The following is a 22,727-nucleotide window of genomic DNA, read 5'->3' as shown; positions in this document are numbered from 1 at the left end:
GAGCTCTTTGTTGCCCAGGAAGGTTTTTACTTCTTCCAAACATGTGACAAAGCAACGGCAACGTTATTGCCTGTCACCGGGCGGGCAGTGTGGAGCGGAGCGGCGACCTGTCAGCAGCGGCAACGCCAGAGCAGGTGTCACAGTGCGCCTCCTCCCCTCGCTAGCATCCGCCCCGGAGCCGCGGTCAAGGTTCAAAAGAGCCGCATGCGGCTCCGGAGCCGCAGGTTGCCGACCCCTGATCTAGGAGCACAAGGTGCCAACAATTATTGTAAATATGAAGACCAAATACCATGAAGGGCATTATGAGTATTAAGGGTTTTTTCAACGGTTTCACTTAACTTGATTCTTCTGTCGTGGTCAAATCTTGTAATAAAAATTTCGTGCACTTCCCGTTGTCCAATCAATTCCACATTTTGCACACGTACTCAGATCCGGTGACATCAATTAATGCGCTACTTTGAAGCAATTAACATTTTGCATGGACGCCTTATTATTTGTATATATATTTGTGTAGGTCAAAAACGCCGCGGTCCCTAAACGGTGGAATCGGCTCGCACAAAAAGCAGGCGCCGCGTGTCTCAGGTGCCATTGACGTACTTCTCGACCGTGAGTTAAACGAAGTTGTTAATAAAACCGTTGTTTAAAAATAAAATTAAGGATTTTATTTTTTAAGAAATCGTTCATTTAAAAGGAAGCCAGGGCAGTGATTTAAGAACCAGAGTAATGCACGTTGTGAGCGACGTGTGTGAATAAGCCAGTGTTCTTTATTCCAAGGGCATGAGGCCACTGAAGGGCCCCTGGTGGCCTTTAGTGTGGCCCCTGATGTGCACCCCCCCCCCCCACCCCGACAATACACAAATGTCAAACCCAATGATTTCAAATATGTGGCGGCCCTCACACTAATGTCTTATCAGTGAAAGTGCCCGCCTCTGAAAATGTGCAAAAACACTGGAAAAACCATTCGGGTTACAGAATTTTGAGCCAGCTGAAGCCAACCTCAGAATCACAAATACCATAAAACAAAGCATTACAATGATTTAACTGAGCGATTAACAAAAACAAGAACCAAAATCTCAGTATATCTATCAATGGATTGTATCAGAGTATTCATGTGGGTATCCAAAGACAATTATGGATCCATAGTAATTGTTTTTAATTTCACAATATTGAATGGAGTAAAAAGCATACCGTCAAAGATGTCAAAGATGCTCCTAACTGTCCATAAAATATATAGCTATAAAATATATTGCTAATGTAGATGCTATTGTCCATGAAATATACACATGTATATTGCAGATTGTAACAACCTGGGTGGACATGAATGTTTTCGAAAATGACTAAGTTCCCCCAAACCCCCTACCTCTCAGGATGAAAAACAGCTTCAAAGTGGCCAACATAATTGCCTATGTAACTCAATACCGATTAGACGTTTGTAACATCATACAATAAACCCTTAGTCTGGGAAACTAGAAATGTGTGTAAGTCTCCCAAACCAGGAACATGAAATAATGCCACTCATCACCCACTGCTCTTATCATGTGTTAATACCCACTGTACTAATATAACTTCAACCCTCGACATAGATATATTTTTTATGAATTATACACTTCCTAATACAAGTAAAATCAGTCATCAACCCTGCTTATGTCCGTTCACAGCAATGTTTAAAAAATAACAGCAACATTCCAAAGTTGGGTCAAATGTGTCAGGCCACACACATATACCTTCAATCACACCCAAAATGTTCTTTTAGATATATTCACGGATGTCATCCCAATGTTATATGAATCATATTCAAAGAATGCAACCAGGTCTATGATACGAACACCGAGATAGCGTTTTGTACCAGCAGTATTTAGCCACGAGGACTGTATAGTCATTGGCAAGAGTTGTGTAGGTCAAGAAGAAAAGGCATGCCCTCTTGCCTGTGCTTGGTCCTCTTATTGAACGCAGGTAGTCGGGGAGGTTCAGACATACCTGAAAGCACCATGTGACACGGACAAAACCTGCACTCACCTGCATGGACGTGCTACAGCAACCCCCGTGACCTAAAAACCGGTTTCCACACTATTTAAACCATGCAGTCAGTGCACAGCATGCAGCAGGAGCTACCTGCAAAAACTTCGTTTTGTAAATACCTATCTGCTTCTGAAGTCCGCGAGAGAAAATCACTGCACAGCGACGTCGCAGATCATCCAGCACCGAAGAACGATACCCGTGAGTACACACCACGTGAGTACATAATACTTGGTTGCTCAACGTGTACTGCACACACAACCAAATGAACAGTTTCGTCATTCAAATAATGCCAAATAAACATCAACACAAAATTCACATGTTGAAACATTTCAATCGGCAATTTATACAAACCGCTTCAGTGGTTTAACGCTGAGAGAATGCACAAGAAATGATGGACCTATGGAATGAACTCAGGATTGTGTTCTGGAGGACCTACTGTTTTGCGTCCAAGATCACGGTTGACTTGTTTTCAAGCATTCAGTGTGGTTGTTCATGTAAATATAAAGTAGCTGAAACCATGAACAGTATATTTTGCTGCAGTTCTGGATATAACATTTACTTTACACCAATTTGACAGATGGTCAAAAATATAAATAAAAAAAGTATAGTCTGAATGTAAAATATAAATAGTCCAGAGTAGTTTTGCTTCGATAAAATGGCCAGGAATCTTTTGGGCTCCACAATATTTCATTTTAAGTTCAATGTACAAAACAGTGGGCTATCTATCACTTGGTTAATCCAAGAGCATTAAACGAGACTGACTTGTAATGGATTACTATATCACAAAAGCAACAGGATCTACTTATCTTCTTGGTTCTTTCGGTAATGTCACGTAGAAGGGAAGTAATAAAATAATAAAAATAAAACATAATAAAATAAAATAATTCTCACGACGTTTCGGCTACAACGCAAGCAGCCGTCTTCAGGTGAAGAATGAAGTAGCCGAAACGTCGTGAGAATTATTTTATTTTATTATGTTTTATTTTTATTATTTTATTACTTCCCTTCTACGTGACATTACCGAAAGAACCAAGAAGATAAATCCCTGCAGTCACGAAAGCTTTAAATCGAGGATCTACTTAGCTCAGTTTTAAGCTTAGGCAGTCGTGGTGCATGCCTGTTATCCAGTCCTGTGGAAGCAGGAGGGGGAGGTTGGTGGATCACACACATGATGTGGATGCTCCCTTCCCATGGGCATCAAGGTGTCATATACCCTGCAGAGCTCGGGCAGTTGTTGGCTCCGGTTCATTGCATGGCAGCGGTCCCGCTTGTTTGTGATTCCTCACACCTCTGAGTCGTTCTCTTTCGCTACCAGAGTAAGTGAATGCTGTGTGCGCGTTACAAATCTAAATTATAATTTCAATTATTATACATTTTTTACAACAATAGAAATGGGTGATAAACTTAATGACCTAAACAATGATAACGGCTTCATCATGGGACCTCCTTTGCCAGTACCAAAATATGAGAATAGGTTTTCCCCTTTTTTCTGGCAACAAAACAGGTGTTAAGATGTTAAAACACCAAAATGCAACCTTTTACAAGGAATCATGTCTGCATTAACCACATATCCTAGTGGTCAGAATGCAAACAAAAACATACTCTGATAGTATATGCATTGGCTTTGAAACTGATTGGTCCACACCAGAGACAGCTTTCTTTCGAGCCAAGTCTCAAATGGTGTTAGACCAGAGGACGCCAAAAGGCGTGTTAGACCAGAGGATGCCTTTTGGCGTCCTCTGATCGAATACCGTTTGAGACTAGGCTCGAAAGAAAGCTATCTCTGGTGTCGACCAATCAGTTTCAAAAAGAATGCATATATTATGAGAGTATGTTTTTTTTTTGCATTCTGACCACAAGTATATGTGGTTAATGCAGACATGATTCCTTGTACAAGGTTTCAGTTTGGTGTTTTAACATCTTAACACCTGTTTTGTTGCCAGAAAAAAGGGGAAAACCTATTCTCATGATAACGGCTTGTTTAGTCCATTACTTAAATCGTAGCAATTACATTCATTTTAATTTGCTAATCAAGAGTTTGTGTGTGTGTTTTGATCCCCAAGTAACCGGCCACATGTTGTTCACTTTCAGACCACAGAACACTGTGTCTGTTGCAGAGCTCGTTATATTGACATTGTGTGATGGCCACAACACTTGCCTTTGAGAATCAGATAAAAACATCCATTGATGTTTCCACACCACAAGGTTACCTTCCCGCCTCAATCAACAGCAGAGTAGTTCATTGGAAAGGCAGGATTTGGCCCGAGGGCTTTCACTCTTTAATTCTGGGATCTGGAAGCCATCAGATTGAAGTGCATGTGTGGCTTCGCAGGCACAGCGAACCGCGGCGGTGTAGTGGTTGCTTCTCATGTTCATGTTTGTATCTGGGAACTGGAAGCCATCAGATTGAAGTGCATGTGTGGCTTCGCAAGCACAGAGAACCGCGGCAGTCTAGTGATTGCTAATAATGTTCATGGTTTTTTTTATGCTCGAAGGTCTTTAATTTAGCTTTTGGGGCTTTTTCGTATTGAACAGTGTGGTCTTCATAGTAAGGCCCAGATGGTTCATTGTGCCATTGTATCAACAACTGGATGCAGGTGTGTGAGCACACGTTCATATCAAGCTCATCAAAGTGTGTGTGTGTGTGTTGCCTAGGCTATCATGCACCGTATTGTTTATATTCATTTATAAAAGTTATTTTTATGTTAGTATTTTATTGCATGTTTTCCTACATCCACATGTTTTTTCTCACAGATATTCATCAGGCTTAATAGCTACTAGTATGGAGCCTTTGTATCTGTTTTTTTTTTAAATCATAGTTGTCAGTAATTAACGGCATATATTTACTATTAACAATGTACAGAGTTTGACAGCCTATCCTTCGTGAATTCTGGAGTTCAGATCATGTTCATAAATTTAGAGCAGAACAATATCTTTGGTAGGCTGTGACTATGCCCGTATAGCAAGCACAGCAGCCTGAAAATATGTTATTGGCAGCTACGTACAAACGACTAGGAATTCAATGAATACTGTAATAGCTATACAATTTGTGGGTTTTATGTCATGTGAGTGGCTCATGCTTTACCGGTAATCCAGGATATAAACCATCAACAGAGCCAAATGACGTGTGCAAAGTGTGCGTGTTGTTCGTCCGCTCACTATGCCAGCGTGTGCCTTTGCCGATCTCTGTGCAGTGCATCTCGCTCTGGCATGGGTTCCCTGTTCCGGAGCGAGGAGATGTGCCTGGCGCAGCTGTTCCTGCAGAGCGAGGCTGCCTACAGCTGCGTGAGCGAGCTGGGCGAGCTTGGCCTCGTGCAGTTCCGAGACGTGAGTGTCAACCCGCGAGGGATGTTAATTAATTTCCTCGTGTTTTCCCGTGCTTCACTGCAGCCTCGCAGACTAAGCAACGAATTGATGTCTTGACAAATTTGTCAATATAGAATGAGCAATGAGGTGCATTCAGGGATTGCAGAGAGGGAGACTTCAGCTATGGAAAGAAAATGAGCTCACTGTGGAATTTACACAAATCCTGCATTGGGAATATTTCCATAACCTTTAAAGCCATATGGGTTTACTCGTGAAAATAACCAAATAGAAAATAATCCAGTTGTAATGTTCCTTGCCCTCAACAAATGACATTTGGGTTTTTTTTTCTCATACCGTTGACACCGTTACACAGACCTGGTATAGAGTGCCCCCCCGCCCCCGGTATAGAGTGGACCCCCCGCCCCTCCGTGTTATGAACTTAAACCCGGGGGTCACTCGTTGTTTCCAAAAACAGGAAAGACTTGGGGAGGCACCAGCGGCAGTCGGAAAGTCTATTCTCCACCCGGTTCGGCCAGTCACCTTGATACTGTTGAAAATGCCGATGTCACCGTTAACCAATATGTTTTAGTTTTAGCGACGGCGCATGATGACATTCACACATTTGAAATACCATATCTCACGTAGTCACCTACGTTACTTTACCGAAAAAACCTAAGAGTATGAATTCTTGCAGTCACGAAAGCTTCAAATCTAGAATTAATACCATATCTCATTGTGTCATCAATGCACAAACGCATACTTACACGTTTCCATTAGTTTTTTGCCGATGAAATATAAAACTAAATTTGTTAAACTTAGGTTAACAATCCCTCCACGTCGATGCCTTCTTTTTGTTCAACTTGAATTGCTCCGAACTCCAGTGACTTGCAATGTCCTCTCTCTTGCAGCTGAATGCTGGCGTCAATCTCTTCCAGAGGAAGTACGTGAACGATGTACGGCGATGCGAGGAGATGGAGAGGATTCTGCGTAAGAGTTCACCATCATGAGCCCAAGCCACCTTAACCTTTACACTGGCTTGGGGCTTGCCATCTACATACCCCCCCCCCCGACCCTGTCTACCCATCGCTCATGCTTTCTAGTCGGCTCTTGTTTAATAATAATAATGAATAAATACACATTTCAAGCGTTTTATGTAAAGTGGTGTACAGAGATAAACAAGAGTGATTGCAATGGCGTAATTTCTGCTCAATACAGAGAGTTGATAGTTAACTTAAATGATATCCCGGTGCAGCATTTATATCGATTTAAGAATTAGTTGATGAACAATATAACACGAGTCCACGTTTTCATAACATTATTATTGGACAGTACAAATTTACAAGATTTGTATTACCCGATCAGCACCATGAATAATTGTAGGTTGTTTTGCCTGTGCTAGTTAAATAAATGGATAAAACCGCATTTAAATCTTGACTTAAAGCTTTCGTGACTTTACCGAAAGACTTTACCGAAAGACCCAAAGAATATGAAAACCGCATTTGCCGATATATATTGATGCATATATATGCACACGTGTTTGTATATATGCGGGGGATCTCTGTCTTTTTCTTCTAGATACATCGCTGTGAGGTATCATCTTGTCAGCTATTGACCTGTTTTGTTTGGAGGGGGCAATCTAATAGTTTAGGAAATACAATAAGATCAGACTCATCTTGCATAGCTCATATCCTCAAGAGTGACAGGAAAACGAGACGACATTTCCGAGTGTTCAATAATACACCTAATGCACGCTAAGTCCTGAGACATGTCAACGTGCGCTACAAACTTTAATGAGAATGGAAACTATGGATCAGGGCCAATGTTTATTTGTCTAAAATTCTGGCTCTGTCGAGGCCCAGATGGTCCCTGATGTGTTTTGTAAACGTGTGCGTACTTTCAGGGTTCTTGGAGAAGGAAATTTCTAAGTCTAACATGACCGTAAAGCTACAACACAGCAATCAGGAGGCTCCACTGCCACGGGAGATGATAGATCTGGAGGTGAGGAGGTGATTCTATTTTACTCCATAAAAAAACAAGATAATTTGTTGTGTGGCGACAAGCTGTAATGTGCAGGCTGATTGCCGATTCACACTGTGTGTGCTGAGACTGTGAGACCGACTCATTTGCATAAACACTCCCGTCATTCCTAAAAGAGATCCAAGGGATATTTGGCATGGCAGTTTTTACTACAGTCCAATATATTACAAAGTTACTAAACCAGCAAGCCCAGCACATTATTGCATACAATAATGCCACACGGAATTCCATTTTGGTTTTCTAGATTCCACACACGTTTACCACCGAAAATGCATTTTCAGAGCCAATGTGTGTATGCAAAATAACTATTGAATGCACACAGCATGTGGATAATTATAAAACCATTTTAAGGCATGATTGTAAAATGTTTTCTCAAATTATACGTCACAATTTCATGCTTTCCCGCTGTCTGTCCATGCTCAGACAGAGACATTAATATAAATAATAGCGTCATTTATATTTTCCAATAAATAAGCCATTGCAGTGGTAGTAATAGATTCTCAACCATTACGAGTCGCTTGTTTGGTTCATGTGGAATATTTCCATCTTATCTTGCACACAAATGAGAGTGAAATTAAAATGGTTATTAATGAAGGCCTTTGCGTGTCATTGTTTGCACATGTTCGCGTGACATGTGCGCTGACAGTCTCTTCTCGAGAGGCTGGAGATGGAGCTAAAGGAGGTGAACTCAAACCAGGAGATGCTGAAGTTGAACTTCCTGGAACTCACAGAGCTACAACAACTTCTGGACAAGATAAACGACTTCTTCCAGGCTGTACATACCCTACACATTGCACTGTGCATGGGTTGTTCAGTCTTTTTTTTAACTTTTTTTTCATCTGTGAGCACATATTGCCCAAAATCTACAACTGAATCGTGTTTCATAGGCAGCACTTGGCTCCTTCGTGATGTCATATGACAAAGTACTGTACATAATTCATATTACATCCATACAATACAAGGGGCTTTTGGATCGTATAATATGCAGGCGCTCTCAAATTACCTATATATAGGGCTTATTGGCCTATGGATTCTTAAAATGTATAGCTGATAAAAATACATTTTTATTTGTTTTGCAGTTTTGAACTCTAAAACAATAAAGGTTGTAAATGATATTTCACAAAATGGGCTATTAATATAGGCCACCACATGCCCAGTCAGATTAAATGACACATCAGTTACGAACTTGTGAATTATAAAAAAAAAAATCATACTTTTCCTGGTATGCTACGCATGTATTTCATTTCACACTATGGTACTGCATTTATATCGACTCCAAATTATTTTCTACATCATTTAACGTTGATTGCATTTTGTTCTTGTAACTTCATGACTTGCTCCTGCTGGACATCTGTGACAAAGAAGCTTCATAGCTCATCGGATTTCTCCAGGATAAATACAGATTCTAATTCTGCATGACTGTAACAGTAATTGTGAATTAAAAAACATATATTATTCAGTCGTGTAATGAGAATGTTATGCTTTTCAGGCTGATTTCAGCATGTTTGAGACCGGAGTGACAGATGAGATGCAGAGGCTTATGGATGCGCCATCAACCGCAGGACAACTGGGCAACATTCTCAAGCTTGGGTGAATCACATGACTCACTGTCCTCTCTACATCTCAGTTCTCTAATCACGTTTAATATAAACTTTTATGGTGGAGGATAAACTAATGTAAAATATTTAATTTACAGCTTGATTCTTTGCGGGATGAAGGCCTACCCATGCTGTGTCAGTTGTATGTGTTATTTGGCCATACTTAACCACACTGGTCAGTACAAGTTGATGAAGGGAAGAAGCCCAGGGCTGGTTCAGATATTACTCAACACGATGTCGGCATTGGCCAGGAATTGAACTCAGGCCGCTGCGTTCGTAGAACAATGCGCTCACCATTGCACCACCGCACCAATGGCGAGGCAAAAACAGTGATTTGTCGAACGTATTAGAGAATTTGTAACAAAATAGACCTTACATTTGTCACTCAATGACGATTTTTTTCTTTTGCGGATGCTGCTGTGTAGCTTCCTTACGGGTGTGGTCATGCGTGATCGAGTGTCGGCCTTCGAGCGGCTGCTGTGGCGCTTCTGCCACGGCAATGTGTTGTTCCGGCACTCTGAGATCGAGACGCCACTCGAGGACCCCGTCACGGTGCGGCCTCCTCCCCATCTTCACGCACACCACTGCCATATCCCTTTCCATTCATCACCATCGTCATCATCAGACATGACTAATCCGCTGCTGGATGCAGGCATCCCTATGTCGCCACAGTCGCTCACGGTGCTGGGATGTAGTGACCCATCATGTACATACACACAAGCTGATTTTATCTGGCGCGTTCCGTCTTTTTTGGCTGCCACTCTGACGTTAGTATTGACCAGCGACGTGTCTACCGACGCCCACTTTTCCCAACAGAACCCATGCCCTATGTAATATTAAGGCCCTTTAACTCCCAGCAAAGCTTCACTTAGTCTGAGGACTAATTTTCAGGAGGGCCTTGCATTGGATTGTTTTTCCACGTCTATTCATGAAAATTTTGCGTGTAAGACGAAACTGAAGTACCCAGAAACAAGCTCTTGCTTACGGGGGGACAATAATTATCAAAGCTCTGCATAGATTAATTCAGGAATATATTGCTCTACTGCCATATTCTAGGTACCTCGCATCCCAAGCATTACAACATCCGGTTTTCTCAAGCAGACGTTCATCCAAGTATTAGTAATACTGTAATAACAATTTATATCATGCCATCATATGGGAGTAATTACAATTTAGCTTTGGTTATTCATAAAATTTTGCAGATGTTGTCTTTTAACTGTATTAAATATAAGGTAGGTTTTTTTAAATGAAATTATCAATAAAACGTTAGTTTATACAGTGAATGTTTATGAAATATTTATATTGCTCAACATTGTCTGGATTTGGAAGAGGCAGATTTGAAATATGGAACCATTTTGTGTTGAAATTTGCTCTTGACTCACTCTCCATTTTCTTATTTCTAGGGAGAGCAAATATACAAGAACATGTTCATTGTGTTTTTCCAAGGAGACCAGCTGAAGAGCAAAGTAAACAAAATTTGTGATGGGTGAGTCAACTGCAGTTTATTGTACTTCTATCCTGTTCGCAAAAATGCCAAAAAAGTTATTCTGATCCACTTCACTGTTATTCAGAGCTCAGCTTATGATTGTGCTGTGTAACGTGTCTCTAGGTTCCGAGCCACCATCTATCCGTGCCCAGATTCAATTCAGGAGCGCACGGACATGGTGGCGAATGTCAACACACGCATTGAGGACCTAAAGTCGGTGAGGACTCCAATCCACATTTGAATACCCATGCCTCTTATTTCGCCCAGGCACCACGTGTATACCATGCACAATTTGCCTTGTAGTGCACACACCGCACCTTGCACCACTTTTCATGGCAACTAACATACGGCATACATCCAGTGTCCCACCCTGATGAGCAGACAGTCTTCACAGCTCGTCTCACCTCGTCCTTGGTCAATCCTGACACCACAGTGATGGCATTTGAAATCCACACTGGTGCCTCAACTGTGGTGCGTGTCTCATGTGGGGTAGGTGCTGGGCCAGACGGAGATGCACAGGCAGCAAGCCTTGGCCTCAGCTGCTGAGACTCTGTATGAGTGGAGAACCAAAGTGCAGAAGATGAAGGCCATCTACCACACGCTCAACATGTGCAACATTGATGTCACTCAGAAGTGTCACATTGCTGAAATTTGGTGTCCTGTCCTGGACCTCCAGACCATCCAGGCCGCCCTCGTTTCTGGCACGGTGAGTACTGCATGGATAGCAAATGTACATTAAATTAAATATGCTTCTAAATATACAGGCGGTTTAAAAGTCGACATACCGAACACCTGAAAGCACAAATAATGCGGGGACATGACACCATGACAGAAGACAAGTTGGTTAATGTTTTGAATAAATAAAACAGTGGATGACACACAGAGAATTCGTAATATGTAAGTATGGAAGTGCTTTGGGTTTCGTTCGTCGAATATGTCACGTGACTGAGCGTGTAGCCACTACAGGAAGATTCATGTTAAGTCATGCACCCATTTATTTCTGTGTATTTCAATTATTAAAAAGGCATCGCACAATCCTTTACGTTGTTCTATTCGTAAAATATGTATTATTTAGTGCGTTTTGCCCAGAGAGCTATTGTAACCTTGGGCCTGACACATTTTGCTCAGCTCAAGTGAGCCCCCTGCTGAGCTCCAGGAGATTACTTGTTTCAGGTTGCTCCGCCTGAGTGAGGGCTTCCCTCATTCAGAGTAGTCCCTCGGTGATGATGCGAGGATGTGCGCTGCATGCTCATTAAGGATGGGACGTCGAAAGAAAAAACGCACGATATTTTGAACACTCGATGTTGTTAGTGAAAAACATTTACATATACTAAAAAGTTCAGAACAAGAACATCGCAGTTTTTTCGATATTCTATCCTTTTTTTTCACGAGCAATATTACGGGAAGGAGCAATGTGCATATTCAAAAGTAATGTTTATCGAAGAAAATAATGAAGAACTATTCATAAACTAGAAAGAAAATCTGATAATAACAAGGCAGAGAAGGCTGTTATTGAACAATCAACACTCAGCTGTAATCTTAAGTCTCCTTTCCAAAAGATTGAAAAAACAAATGATTTATAATATTATCCAAGGAAACACTTCGATGTTGCCGATGTTTTGCTTTCCCCCATCCCTAACACTCTTTCTAATTCGTGCCACCTATTGCAGGAGAAGAGTGGGGCCGTGATGCCCCCCATACTGAACCGCATGACCACCAAGCAGCTTCCACCCACCTTCAATCGCACCAACAAGTTCACCTCAGGCTTTCAGAACATCGTGGATGCGTATGGCGTGAGCAAATACCTCGAGATGAACCCTGGTAGGCCCCATTCAGTGTCAATGCAAAATAAGCATTTTTTTAATTTAAACTGGTTTATATTGCTGTAAAAGCAAAACATCAGTTGAGCTATTTCTATATATTGTTTTAAAAATGCAATTTTACTTCATTGTAAAGTAATTGCTTTGTTGCTACTGCGAGTTGTGTCTGTATTGGTATGGCTCATCTTGTAGGCTGTTCGTGTGTTTAATTTTACAAGCCAACACTTATTGTGTTTCCCAACAGCTCCCTACACTATCATCACCTTCCCCTTCCTGTTCGCTGTGATGTTCGGCGATTTCGGGCATGGGTTGATCATGTTCCTAGCAGCGTTATTCATGGTGATCTACGAGAAGAGCCTCACTGAGACCAAGTCAGACAATGAGGTGATCTTCATATACAGCATTTGAGCAGCTGGACCTCGGGATGCCTGACGAAACTGTTATTTTCAGCAGCAAGCTAAATTGAGCGAACACACCTTTAAAACATGTAACCACATACTGCCAAGAGCTGCTACTGCTTTTTGGTTAATGACAGTGCCCTGTCATACTGTTCACCTTTATCTTATTGCCATGACATGCGTGACATTCAGATCTGGAATACATTTTTCGGTGGCCGCTACATCATCCTGCTGATGGGAGCCTTCTCCATGTACACGGGCCTCATCTACAATGACTGCTTCTCCAAGGCCTTCGACATATTCGGCTCCAGCTGGAGTGTCAATGCCATGTTCCATCCCACAGGACCATGGGGGTGAGTCCTAACACTATGTCAGCCATGCATGTTTTATGGAGAATTTAACGATCAACATCGCAGTCATCAAATGCCATTATCCATATTCCAGATTTTGACACGTTAAATAGAATGTCTAGCCTACGGTATTTTTTCAGAATAACTTAAAGCAATCTTACTTGACAGAGTAATGTATGTGCTATTTTACTGCGTTTGATATTGACAGAATACTAAAGCCAGAATGTGAGGTTGTGCACTTTATTTTAAAGGGTTGTAATGTTTTTTTAAGGGTGGTATATTTGTAATTGTAGACATTTTATTAGTATTGCTACAAGTGTCGAAGTGCACGTTGCCCTATTGATCTGTGCTTTGTCCCTGACAGAAATCATACTCTACACCATTCGAGCGTGCTTCAGCTGGATCCTGCTATCCCTGGAGTTTATTCTGGCCAGCCGTATCCCTTTGGCCTTGACCCCGTGAGTCTCAACGACAACACGTACTCACCTCATGCTATGCCCAGCTCCACACTACTGTTTACCATGAACAGCTCACAATCTACTCTTCAGCTGATTGCACATGCCCAAGACTGAGTTCAAGAAACAAACATGTACTCATTTATCACTGAGTCCTATACTGAAAAGCTCTGCATACCTGCTTTCCTCTCATCACCATGAATGATTTCAATGGTTTGCACAAGTTTTGCACATTCCGCGATATACCTTACATTAAAATATTTTTTAAGAGCATAAGGCGATTACCTGAACAGTAATTGGCACACTGCAAGGACACGACAAGATTTAAACTGCAATGTGGAAAACCGTGTTCGTTTGCTGAGCATTTTTCATTATTTCCAACACTATACTTGGCCCTTGAAATCCATAAATATATATCTGTGCGCTAATGAATTTCCATCACATTCATATGCACCTCACCTGTATTGAGGATGCATTGAGGAATTTCACACTTATGGTAGTTGATCCACAACATATTGCGATTCTCCACACATCTATCCCCCTATTATGTCACATAATAAGCAGGGTTGCATTAACGCTCCTCCTACCCCCTTCCTGTGTGGGTTTGCGGTGACAACATTTGAGTTTCTAATTTCTACAGATATGGAATGTGGCTGTGAACAAGCTGACTTTTTTAAACTCGTACAAGATGAAGATGTCCGTCATCCTGGGTATTATCCAGATGACGTTTGGAGTGGTACTGGGGCTTTTCAACCATACGTGAGGTTCCCACTTTCCTGCATAATTGTGTCATGCTAATATAACTCTTGCATCTCACGTAAAGAAGTGGCTTGCTTAATGTCACTTGAAACTATTTTAAACCAAAGTACTTATGGAAGGGGCACACTAGGAATATCCTGATATGTTTTTTGGTCGCAAAAGCCTATGTTATATTGGGAATATCCTATAGGTTTATTTAATATTGATAGGATTTGTATACCTTGCAGGCATGTCATTTTTTGACAACAATACACTATCATCACAATACTATAAGCGGCTGGAGGTAAAGACGTGATTTTATCAGTGTCTAATGCATTCTCGGGAGAGGTATGAGCTCCAGTTTTGACGAGGTCTGTTGACGTAATATGGGATGAATTTTGCATACTTTCTATGTGGAATTCTTAAACACGCAGCTTATCAGGGCTTTCAAAAGGTTACACACACTGATGATTTCAACATCATTGTATATTCCTTTTCAGTTACGCTCTAATGTATTGATTATTTTCAAATCTTATAATTGAGCAAAAGTGTTTTAACTTTTTTACTCAGACAACATCCAAAGTGAATTTTTATGCGGGAAGTATTTCACTTAAAACTGTGCACACTTTGTGAGAATGACCGATGTTTTTCACTGGTTGTGGCATGCACAGGTTCTTCCATCAGCCAGAGAACGTTGTACTGCAATTCATCCCAGAAATGATCTTCATGCTGGCACTCTTTGGCTACCTATTGATCATGATCGTGTACAAGTGGTGCGTGTTTGGTGCAGCCAACTCCCAGGCAGCACCAAGCATCCTCATCCACTTTATCAACATGTTCCTCTTTAGCTACGGGGAGGATTCGCCCCCATTTCTCTACAACAGCCAGGTGTGGACATGTGGCCAACCCTATGTGACTTGCATTTCTATCAACCATCTTCCACACATTAGGATAAAGTCATGGTAGATCTAGAGGAGAGGAAAGTACACATGTATAATTTAATTCCCTTATTACAAACACTGGCCAAAAATATATATATAAAAACAACGTACAAGGGTTGTGCAGATACCCTTGTATAAAATTCAAGCTTTATAGAGTTTAAATTACCTCCACTTGTGTTTTTGTCTTTTGCAGCAAGAAGTTCAGACTTTCCTCGTGGTTTTGGCTGTGATAACCGTGCCCTGGATGCTCCTTATCAAGCCCTTTGTGTTGAGAGCCAAGCATCGCAAGTCAAATCGTAACGTGAGTCTGTCTTCCTGTTGGACCCCGACCGAATATCTTAAAAGGACATTTTGTCATCCCTGTTTATACAGAAAACAACCATAGCATTGTGGAAAAATCTAAGGGATTCCCTTTAGACAAGTTTTCCAAAAAGCTTTGAAATACAAATAACATTGAAAGAATCCTTTTGAACAAGGATTGTTTTTGTGGTTTATCAAAGAAAATTGTGCTGTGTTTGCCCAGCGTGCCAATATACGTGCAAGTATGTGTGCAGGTACACACGATTTGCCAATGTGTGCACTCTTGCTGATACTCATGCCCACATGTGCAGTTATGTGCTCGCAGACTTGTGTGAACATGCTGTTATGAAAAACAATGTATTTGACGCATGCATCAAGTTGCAATGGACAACAATGTGTGTATGTGCTGCCCAGGTAAGGGATGTTTCATACAGGACTGTGGCAAATCGAGATGAAGTGGAGGTGCAAATGCTCCCCACAAAGAACACTGAACATGACGACGGAGAGAACGGGGAGCATGAAAGAGATGGGGGGCATGGGCATGGGCATGATGAGGTGAAGTATGACCACATGGCCCAGTTTACGTTTGCAGGCCTTTTCAAACACCTTTCATTTTGTTCTCTGTCATTAATATACTCAGAAAAAATATACTTATTTATACAGGAAGATTCACAGAGTTGTAAGACCCTTTTTCAGGAGGGTCCTGCATTGCGTTTTTACTTTAAGATGTTTTCATCCAATTAAAACAGTTTTTATAGTACAATTATGAAAATCTAGGAAAAATAAACCTCATGATCATTCCTGTCTTGTGCCAGGAGTTCAACTTTGCTGATGAGTTTGTGCACCAAGCAATCCACACCATCGAGTACTGCCTGGGCTGCATTTCCAACACAGCTTCCTACTTGCGTCTCTGGGCCCTCAGCCTGGCACATGCAGGTTGTGGATATGCCTTTAGTACATCTCCATATGTAATTGTTTTATATTGATAAATGCTGTATTGTATCTTGATTTGAAGCTTTCGTGACTGCAGGAATCCATACTCTTTGGTTCTTTGAAAAGAACAAAAGACTTTGCTGCATTGTAATGTAGAGCAAATAAAACCATATTTGGAGAGGGTATTTTAGAGCTCCGTTTCGTGGAGGCCCTTCCCCAAGCAGTGGTGTGAGCAAGAAATTGCAGAGCTGCACCTTTATCTATACAGCACATGGTACACATATACAGCACTGTGAATTACTTTGTGATCCATTGTGTGTTAGAAAACTACAATATTAAAATATAATTATCCTTTATGACAAATCATTTAAACTATTTACACAAACATGAGGTAAGGGCCTTGTTTTAGTAAAACGTAACCAATTTCCTAGACTATGTAAACTATAAAGGAGGATTTGCTAAGGAACATTTTATATCAGTTTTTATTTATTTTGTACGTGTGCGTGGGTGTATGTGCTCGTGTATAGAGCTTTCAGAAGTTCTCTGGCACATGGTGTTGCACATTGGGCTGCACAAAAACAGCTTTAAAGGCTGCGTGGGGATATTCCTCATCTTCGCAGCCTTCGCTGTGCTCACAATTGCCATCCTGCTCGTAATGGAGGGTCTCTCTGCCTTCTTGCATGCACTTCGTCTGCACTGGTATGCTACAATGTCTGTAACTGATCACACACATACATACAAGTCGGCATAATGGTGTAATTTTTTAAAATATATATAGCTGTCACCAAAGTCTTCCTGCCCCTCTATGAAATACTGTCATTCTAAACATCAAATTAAGCTCATTCTATTTTCAACAGTATGCAGTTGCTTTCATTTCAAATACCAAAATCATCCTTCAATAATTATTAGATACATCTTCACAATGTCATCTCATCTGTATTGTAGTTTTATATAGTTTACACTAGATTTATTTTTGTTATTATTTATATTAATTTGCAAAAACTTCTCAGTGCTATTCATGAGGAATGCTAAATTAAGGTCCCTGCACTGTTACTGAATTAAATAATTTTAACATCCCACAATATCATCTTCATCTGACATTAGTAAGTAAACAATAATGGCATACCAACCAAGATTCTCATAGTTTAGACTCAATGCGATTTCAAAATAATAAAGCCTGCATTTTACGTGGTTTGTGTGTTCACAACAGGGTTGAGTTCCAGAACAAGTTCTACCAAGGATCGGGCTACAAATTTGCACCATTTTCCTTTAAGACCATTCTAGAGGGACTAACAGAGGACTAGAACAATCCTACGTAATTCTTTTTCAACGGTTGCCTTCCTTGGTTATAATTACAACAAAAAATATAAACCTAAACACCATAATGCAATCTGTCAGTGATAAAAGAAACAGATATTTAAAATTACAAAACACAGTAGCCATACTTTTGCATCCTGGGTTGTAACATGACCAATAAAATTATATATCATTTTTAACTTCGTCCTCTGTTTTAATGCAGTGTGATCACTACATATTACATAACAAGAACATGTTGTTTGCCAGCAGTACATACGGAAGTATTGTATACACATAAGCACTGTTTATGGATTCATAACTATTGTGCTAATTTAAAATTACCGGTTGGCTCCATTGCATTAAAGTGACAGTCTTGATTCGTCTTTGTGTGGGTGTCCTTTTAACGTCTTTAGATGATCCAATCCAACGGCTTAAATTGAGTTTTTACTTTAAAATGCTGCTTAAAGATAAAAAGTTGCAAACCAGTAATGACTACCAGCTGTTCTAGAAAAGCATCCTTTCTCAGACAGATGTGGTTAAACTCGTGGATTTATCATGTGCGTAGGAGAAAGCATTTTCCTCTGGTTCCAACCAATTTGATGAACTGAAATAATGTAATGGACAAAATACATTCATACGAGACTTAAAAGGCTTTTTTTCATCTGTATTTGTGGGCAGTAAGTTGGTCCATGATACCCCATGCAGTTGGTATGGAGGACTATGTTTCCTTGATGTGATTGATCACTCTCTCTGAAGAAGAATGCACGTTTAATCTCAATTATGTTAAGGCCTGTGAAGGCTGGTAATTAATGCCGAAAGCTATATATTTATAATCTTGGCTAACCCAGTATGTTGCATTGTTAAATTAAGTTCAGTTATATCAAAGTTGTATCTTTGGGATACGAAATCATAAAGAATATACTTGATATGTTGCAATGGTCACTGAATTAAAATATAATCTGAAATTACTGCTGTAATTATGCAAGCCTCATCACCAATGTATACTTAATACGGTTCTTTTTGGCGCAACGGAATCGTTGATGCATTGAATTAAGCAACGTGGTGCAGGTTACAGAAAAACAAAACCAGACCTGGAACACATTTTAATGGGTCCTACGTGCATATACTTTAAGGGTATAAAGTTTATATAGATATGAAACACATGTGTTTTGATCTAACCAAAAACCTGTGTACTGTGCAGACCTTACATCCAGTAAGATCTACACAGTACACACATTGTGTACAATACATTTGAAGAATTAGGTCGTATATAGCAACGATATCTTATACATTGACGATATGTTGCTTGTGTTGTAGTCATTCAAAAAGATGGTTCCAATTATTGGTGTCAATTACAGTAATTTAAAAGCAGGAGTCAAGTGCAAGGAGCCTAAAACAACCCTCATCCACTCGAGTAGTGATTTGCTGCCCCCTTGTGGCAACGTACAGAGCTCCGCAGAACGGTTTCTATGCCAACTACAGTCGTGCCATCACAATATAACCACGGTGACGGACCGCGAATAACGAGGCCGGCACACATCGTGACATTCCAACATCCGCCTGTTCGCCACTAAGTGGCGGTGACGTCACCACGGCGCCTGGGACAGGCTAGGTACACTTTGAGGCCACGTGAAGTGTCGAGGGGTCGCTGGGGGCAGGTGGTCAAGGGACAGATCCCAGATGCCACGGGTTGACTGACTCAGGCTGGCAAGATAAACCCAACTGTGCCAACTTACTGCATTTTAGATGCCCGACGATCCGCTCGTTGTTGTGAGCGTCGCTCCTTCTGTCCTCCGTTATTGTTGGAGGGCGACAGTTGGACTAGCACGTCTATTGTCCACTTTTGTTTCCACGATTTGTGTTCTGCATCCTATGATTTACAATTAATCTGTGCATAAATAAGTCTATGCGCGATATGCAAAAAACATAATTAGTTCATGAACTGCATTGTGGTCTTGTCTTAGGTCACCATTACATAAATTTGAGTAAATGTGAATGACAGGCACAAATGAGACAGAGACTACTGGAGACAAATGTCGTTCTCATTAGGACTCATGATGGGTTGTTTTACGTCATTTACCAATTACGATTATTGTTGGCATTAGCCCCAGGCTAATTTGGCCCCCATAGTACAGAATTGGGTACTGCATACCGCATCTGATTCCCAGACGCAGCCTTTGCTAAATCTGTATATTTGTGACCAGTGTACAGATGAGTCCTAATATTGGCGAAACCATTGTCTGTCTCACTGCTACCTGTCAATGAGACATGCCCCAAGTTCATGGCTGCCGCCACTCCTTATTGTGTATGTTGATTACCATATTAATAAACCAGCTGGTAATGAATATTCATTGTAATTGATATGCATTCACTAATCCCCCCTCACCAGCCTTCGCACCTGATGGGCACACAGGATTTCTCCACAAATCTGGCTATCTCCTGATGATGCTAGTTGTAATTACTGACGAAACGTCGTAATCGAATTGTAAATGTTGTGGATTTACTCTCCAACACACCAGTGTACTGTACTAGTAATTAATTGGCATCTTCTGTTTACGTGACAAACCTTACTGTGTCGGGTGGTGGCGGGTTTAAAAAAAACATTTACATTTACGTGATCTAACCTAAAAACCTCGATTATGGAGATTAGTGACCATCTGTCATCGTTGCATCGAGCGATACTGTTCTACCCGAACCGACAAATTCTTCACGGTTTGAATTTTCATTAACCTACGCATGTTCCCTAATTTGTTCTAATGTCTGCATCTCTCTACGCTTGGATTTATTTCTCACACTTTTACATTTGCATTCCTTCGTATTGGTTACCATAATTTAATTGCATATAACCACGTAATTAAATGGGACCTTTTTGCCAGTATGAAAAAACAATTGATTTTACCCTTTTCTGGCAATGAAACAGGCGAACGTGCAAACAAACATGCTCTGATAATATATGCGTTGTCTTTGAAACTGATTGATCTACACCTGAGAAAGACTTCTTGAGGGCCTAGTCTCACCAGTGTCAAACCAGAGAACGCCAAAAGGCGAACAGTACAAAGACAATGCAATCAGAGCATTTACAGCTCGGGGTGAGCAGCTACAAAATGGGACCTTTTGCCAGTATCAAAGTATGAAAAAATAAGAATAGGTTTTACCCTTTCTGGCAATAAAACAGATGTGTTAAGATGTTTAAACAGCAAATAGAAACCTTTGCATATATTATCAGATCATGTTTGTTTGCATGTTCACCACAAGTACTTATGGTTAATGCAGATATGATCCCTTGCAAAAGGTTCTATTTGGTGTTTGAACATCTTAACACCTGTTTAATTGCCAGAAAGGGTAAAACCTATTCAAACCATTATTAAGTCTGCTGTCCAAAATCACGTAATATAATGGTTTGTAACCGTTATGAATACGGAAAGATCTCTCAATTCTGACAAAAGCCGCAATTTGGGATATGATGGAAGGCTACCCAAATCAAAAATATATTAATTTAAATATATATGGAGTAGCATTTCCGAAGGTATATACTTACCTGATGTATGCAACTTGGCAAACACGTGCCCTTAAAAGCCTTAGCCATCCACATACAATTCGGTTAGTGCTCTCAGATTGTATATTAACATTCATATCAATTTATTTACAACTCAGCAAATCAATAATACCATAATAAACACACTTTTGAAATAAAAATGTCGTTCACTATCTGGGAAGGGCACCCAGTTTGTACGTCGCTGTAGTTGATATAGTTTAACGTCAAGCATATCATTGAACCTTTTTTTGGCAGTTTCAAAGTATGAAAAATAAGAATTGGTTTGATCCTTTGTTGCAATAAAACAGGTGTTAAGATGTTCAAACACCAAATAGTCCTTTCGCAAGGAATCAATTCTGCATTAACCACACGTATTTGTGAACATTGTTTGCATGTTCACAAGTCCATTGTATGTTCACGGGTACGTGTGGTTAATGCAGAATTGATTCCTTGCAAAAGGAATCTAATTGGTGTTCGAAAACACTATGTAACATAATTTTTGTTCCTGAGTAGTATTATTTCTTAATTGCTTATGCCTAAAAAGTATAGAAAATGGTTATTATTCCCCACAAACTTTGCTTTTGTGACCAGGACAGTGATATTTTGAAATTTACCCATTTTCAATGAGAAAACCGGCGAATTTGTGTTTTTTCGTTCACATAAAGTAAAAAAAACATATGAATCAAAATTAACATGTATTTATACTAAAGTAAGACACAAATTACTACAAAAGATTTAGAAATGAGTAGTTTTTCTAGATTTGATTATACTGTATATCACTTTCACGAATCAGCTCCCAAATGTCATCTCCCATCATTTTCTGGTTATAATGTCCTTGGTAGCTGCGTTCAAAGTCCAGTATATCCTGGTGGAAGCGCTCGGCTTGCTCCTCCGAGTACGCTCCCATGTTCTCCTCGAATTTATCAAGATGCGCATCAAGGATATGGACTTTGAGGGACATCCTACACCAGTCTCAACCAGCTCCACAGTTTTCGACATTGTGATTGCCCAGGAAGCCACGAACTACTGCGACAAAGCTGTCCCAAGCTCCTTTCTCCTTACGAGTGAGCTTCTTGGGGAATTCACTTCACTTCAGGATCTTCTTTAGCTGTGGTCCGACGAAGACACCGGCTTTGACCTTTGCCTCAGACAGCTTAGGGAAGAAGTCTTGAAGGTACTTGAAGGCTGCTGACTCCTTATCTACAGCTCTGACAAATTGTTTCATAAGGCCCAATTTGATGTGCAGTGGTGGCATCAGCACCTTCTGGGGGTCCACCAGTGGCTCCCACTTGACCTTCCTCCCCACAGAAAACTCGGTCCGCTGTGGCCAGTCCCGCCATATGGTGGTGCGCCTTGGTGTCTCTGCTGTCCCAAAGGCAAAGATAGCAGGGGAACTTGGTAAAACCGCCTTGGAGACCCATCAGGAATGCCACCATTTTGAAGTCTCCGATGACCTCCCAGCCATACTCATCATACTTAAAGGCGTCCAGCAAGGTCTTGATGATGTTGTAATCC

At 40.7% G+C, this 22,727-nt stretch overlaps 1 protein-coding gene across 2 annotated transcripts; it reads left to right on the top strand.

Moving 5' to 3' along the window:
- Positions 1–1,973: 1,973 nt before the first annotated feature.
- LOC144728578 (V-type proton ATPase 116 kDa subunit a 4-like) lies at positions 1,974–18,054 on the top strand. 2 transcript variants are annotated; one of them, XM_078608110.1, is made up of 21 exons: positions 1,974–2,217; positions 5,214–5,346; positions 6,234–6,312; positions 7,226–7,323; positions 8,009–8,137; positions 8,852–8,952; positions 9,386–9,512; positions 10,364–10,446; positions 10,570–10,663; positions 10,940–11,152; positions 12,117–12,267; positions 12,511–12,650; positions 12,857–13,017; positions 13,379–13,472; positions 14,110–14,228; positions 14,879–15,095; positions 15,342–15,449; positions 15,863–16,003; positions 16,264–16,384; positions 16,909–17,080; positions 17,592–18,054. In XM_078608110.1, the coding sequence occupies exons 2-21, from the start codon at positions 5,230–5,232 to the stop codon at positions 17,683–17,685; spliced, it is 2,559 nt and encodes an 852-aa protein (XP_078464236.1). In that variant the 5' UTR covers positions 1,974–2,217; positions 5,214–5,229; the 3' UTR covers positions 17,686–18,054. The 2 variants fall into 2 exon arrangements, with proteins under 2 accessions (XP_078464236.1, XP_078464244.1); XM_078608118.1 differs by having other exon boundaries at positions 2,143–2,232.
- The last annotated feature ends 4,673 nt before the right edge of the window (positions 18,055–22,727 follow it).

The sequence above is a fragment of the Lampetra planeri genome, chromosome 2 (genome assembly GCF_965212315.1).
Source record: "Lampetra planeri chromosome 2, kcLamPlan1.2.h2, whole genome shotgun sequence".
Taxonomy (NCBI): domain Eukaryota; kingdom Metazoa; phylum Chordata; class Hyperoartia; order Petromyzontiformes; family Petromyzontidae; genus Lampetra; species Lampetra planeri.
The sequence above is the reverse complement of the archived record's forward strand: the minus strand, read 5'-3'. Positions and strand labels throughout refer to the sequence as shown.

What these genes read in the sequence shown, in the direction of transcription:
- LOC144728578 (XM_078608110.1), top strand. Translation starts at nt 5,230, where the DNA reads ATGGGTTCCCTGTTCCGGAGCGAGGAGATGTGCCTGGCGCAGCTGTTC. An exon ending in CACTCGAGGACCCCGTCACG is followed by an intron (nt 9,513 to 10,363) that starts GTGCGGCCTCCT and finishes TCTTATTTCTAG; the next exon opens with GGAGAGCAAATATACAAGAA. An exon ending in CCTCAGCCTGGCACATGCAG is followed by an intron (nt 16,385 to 16,908) that starts GTTGTGGATATG and finishes GCTCGTGTATAG; the next exon opens with AGCTTTCAGAAGTTCTCTGG.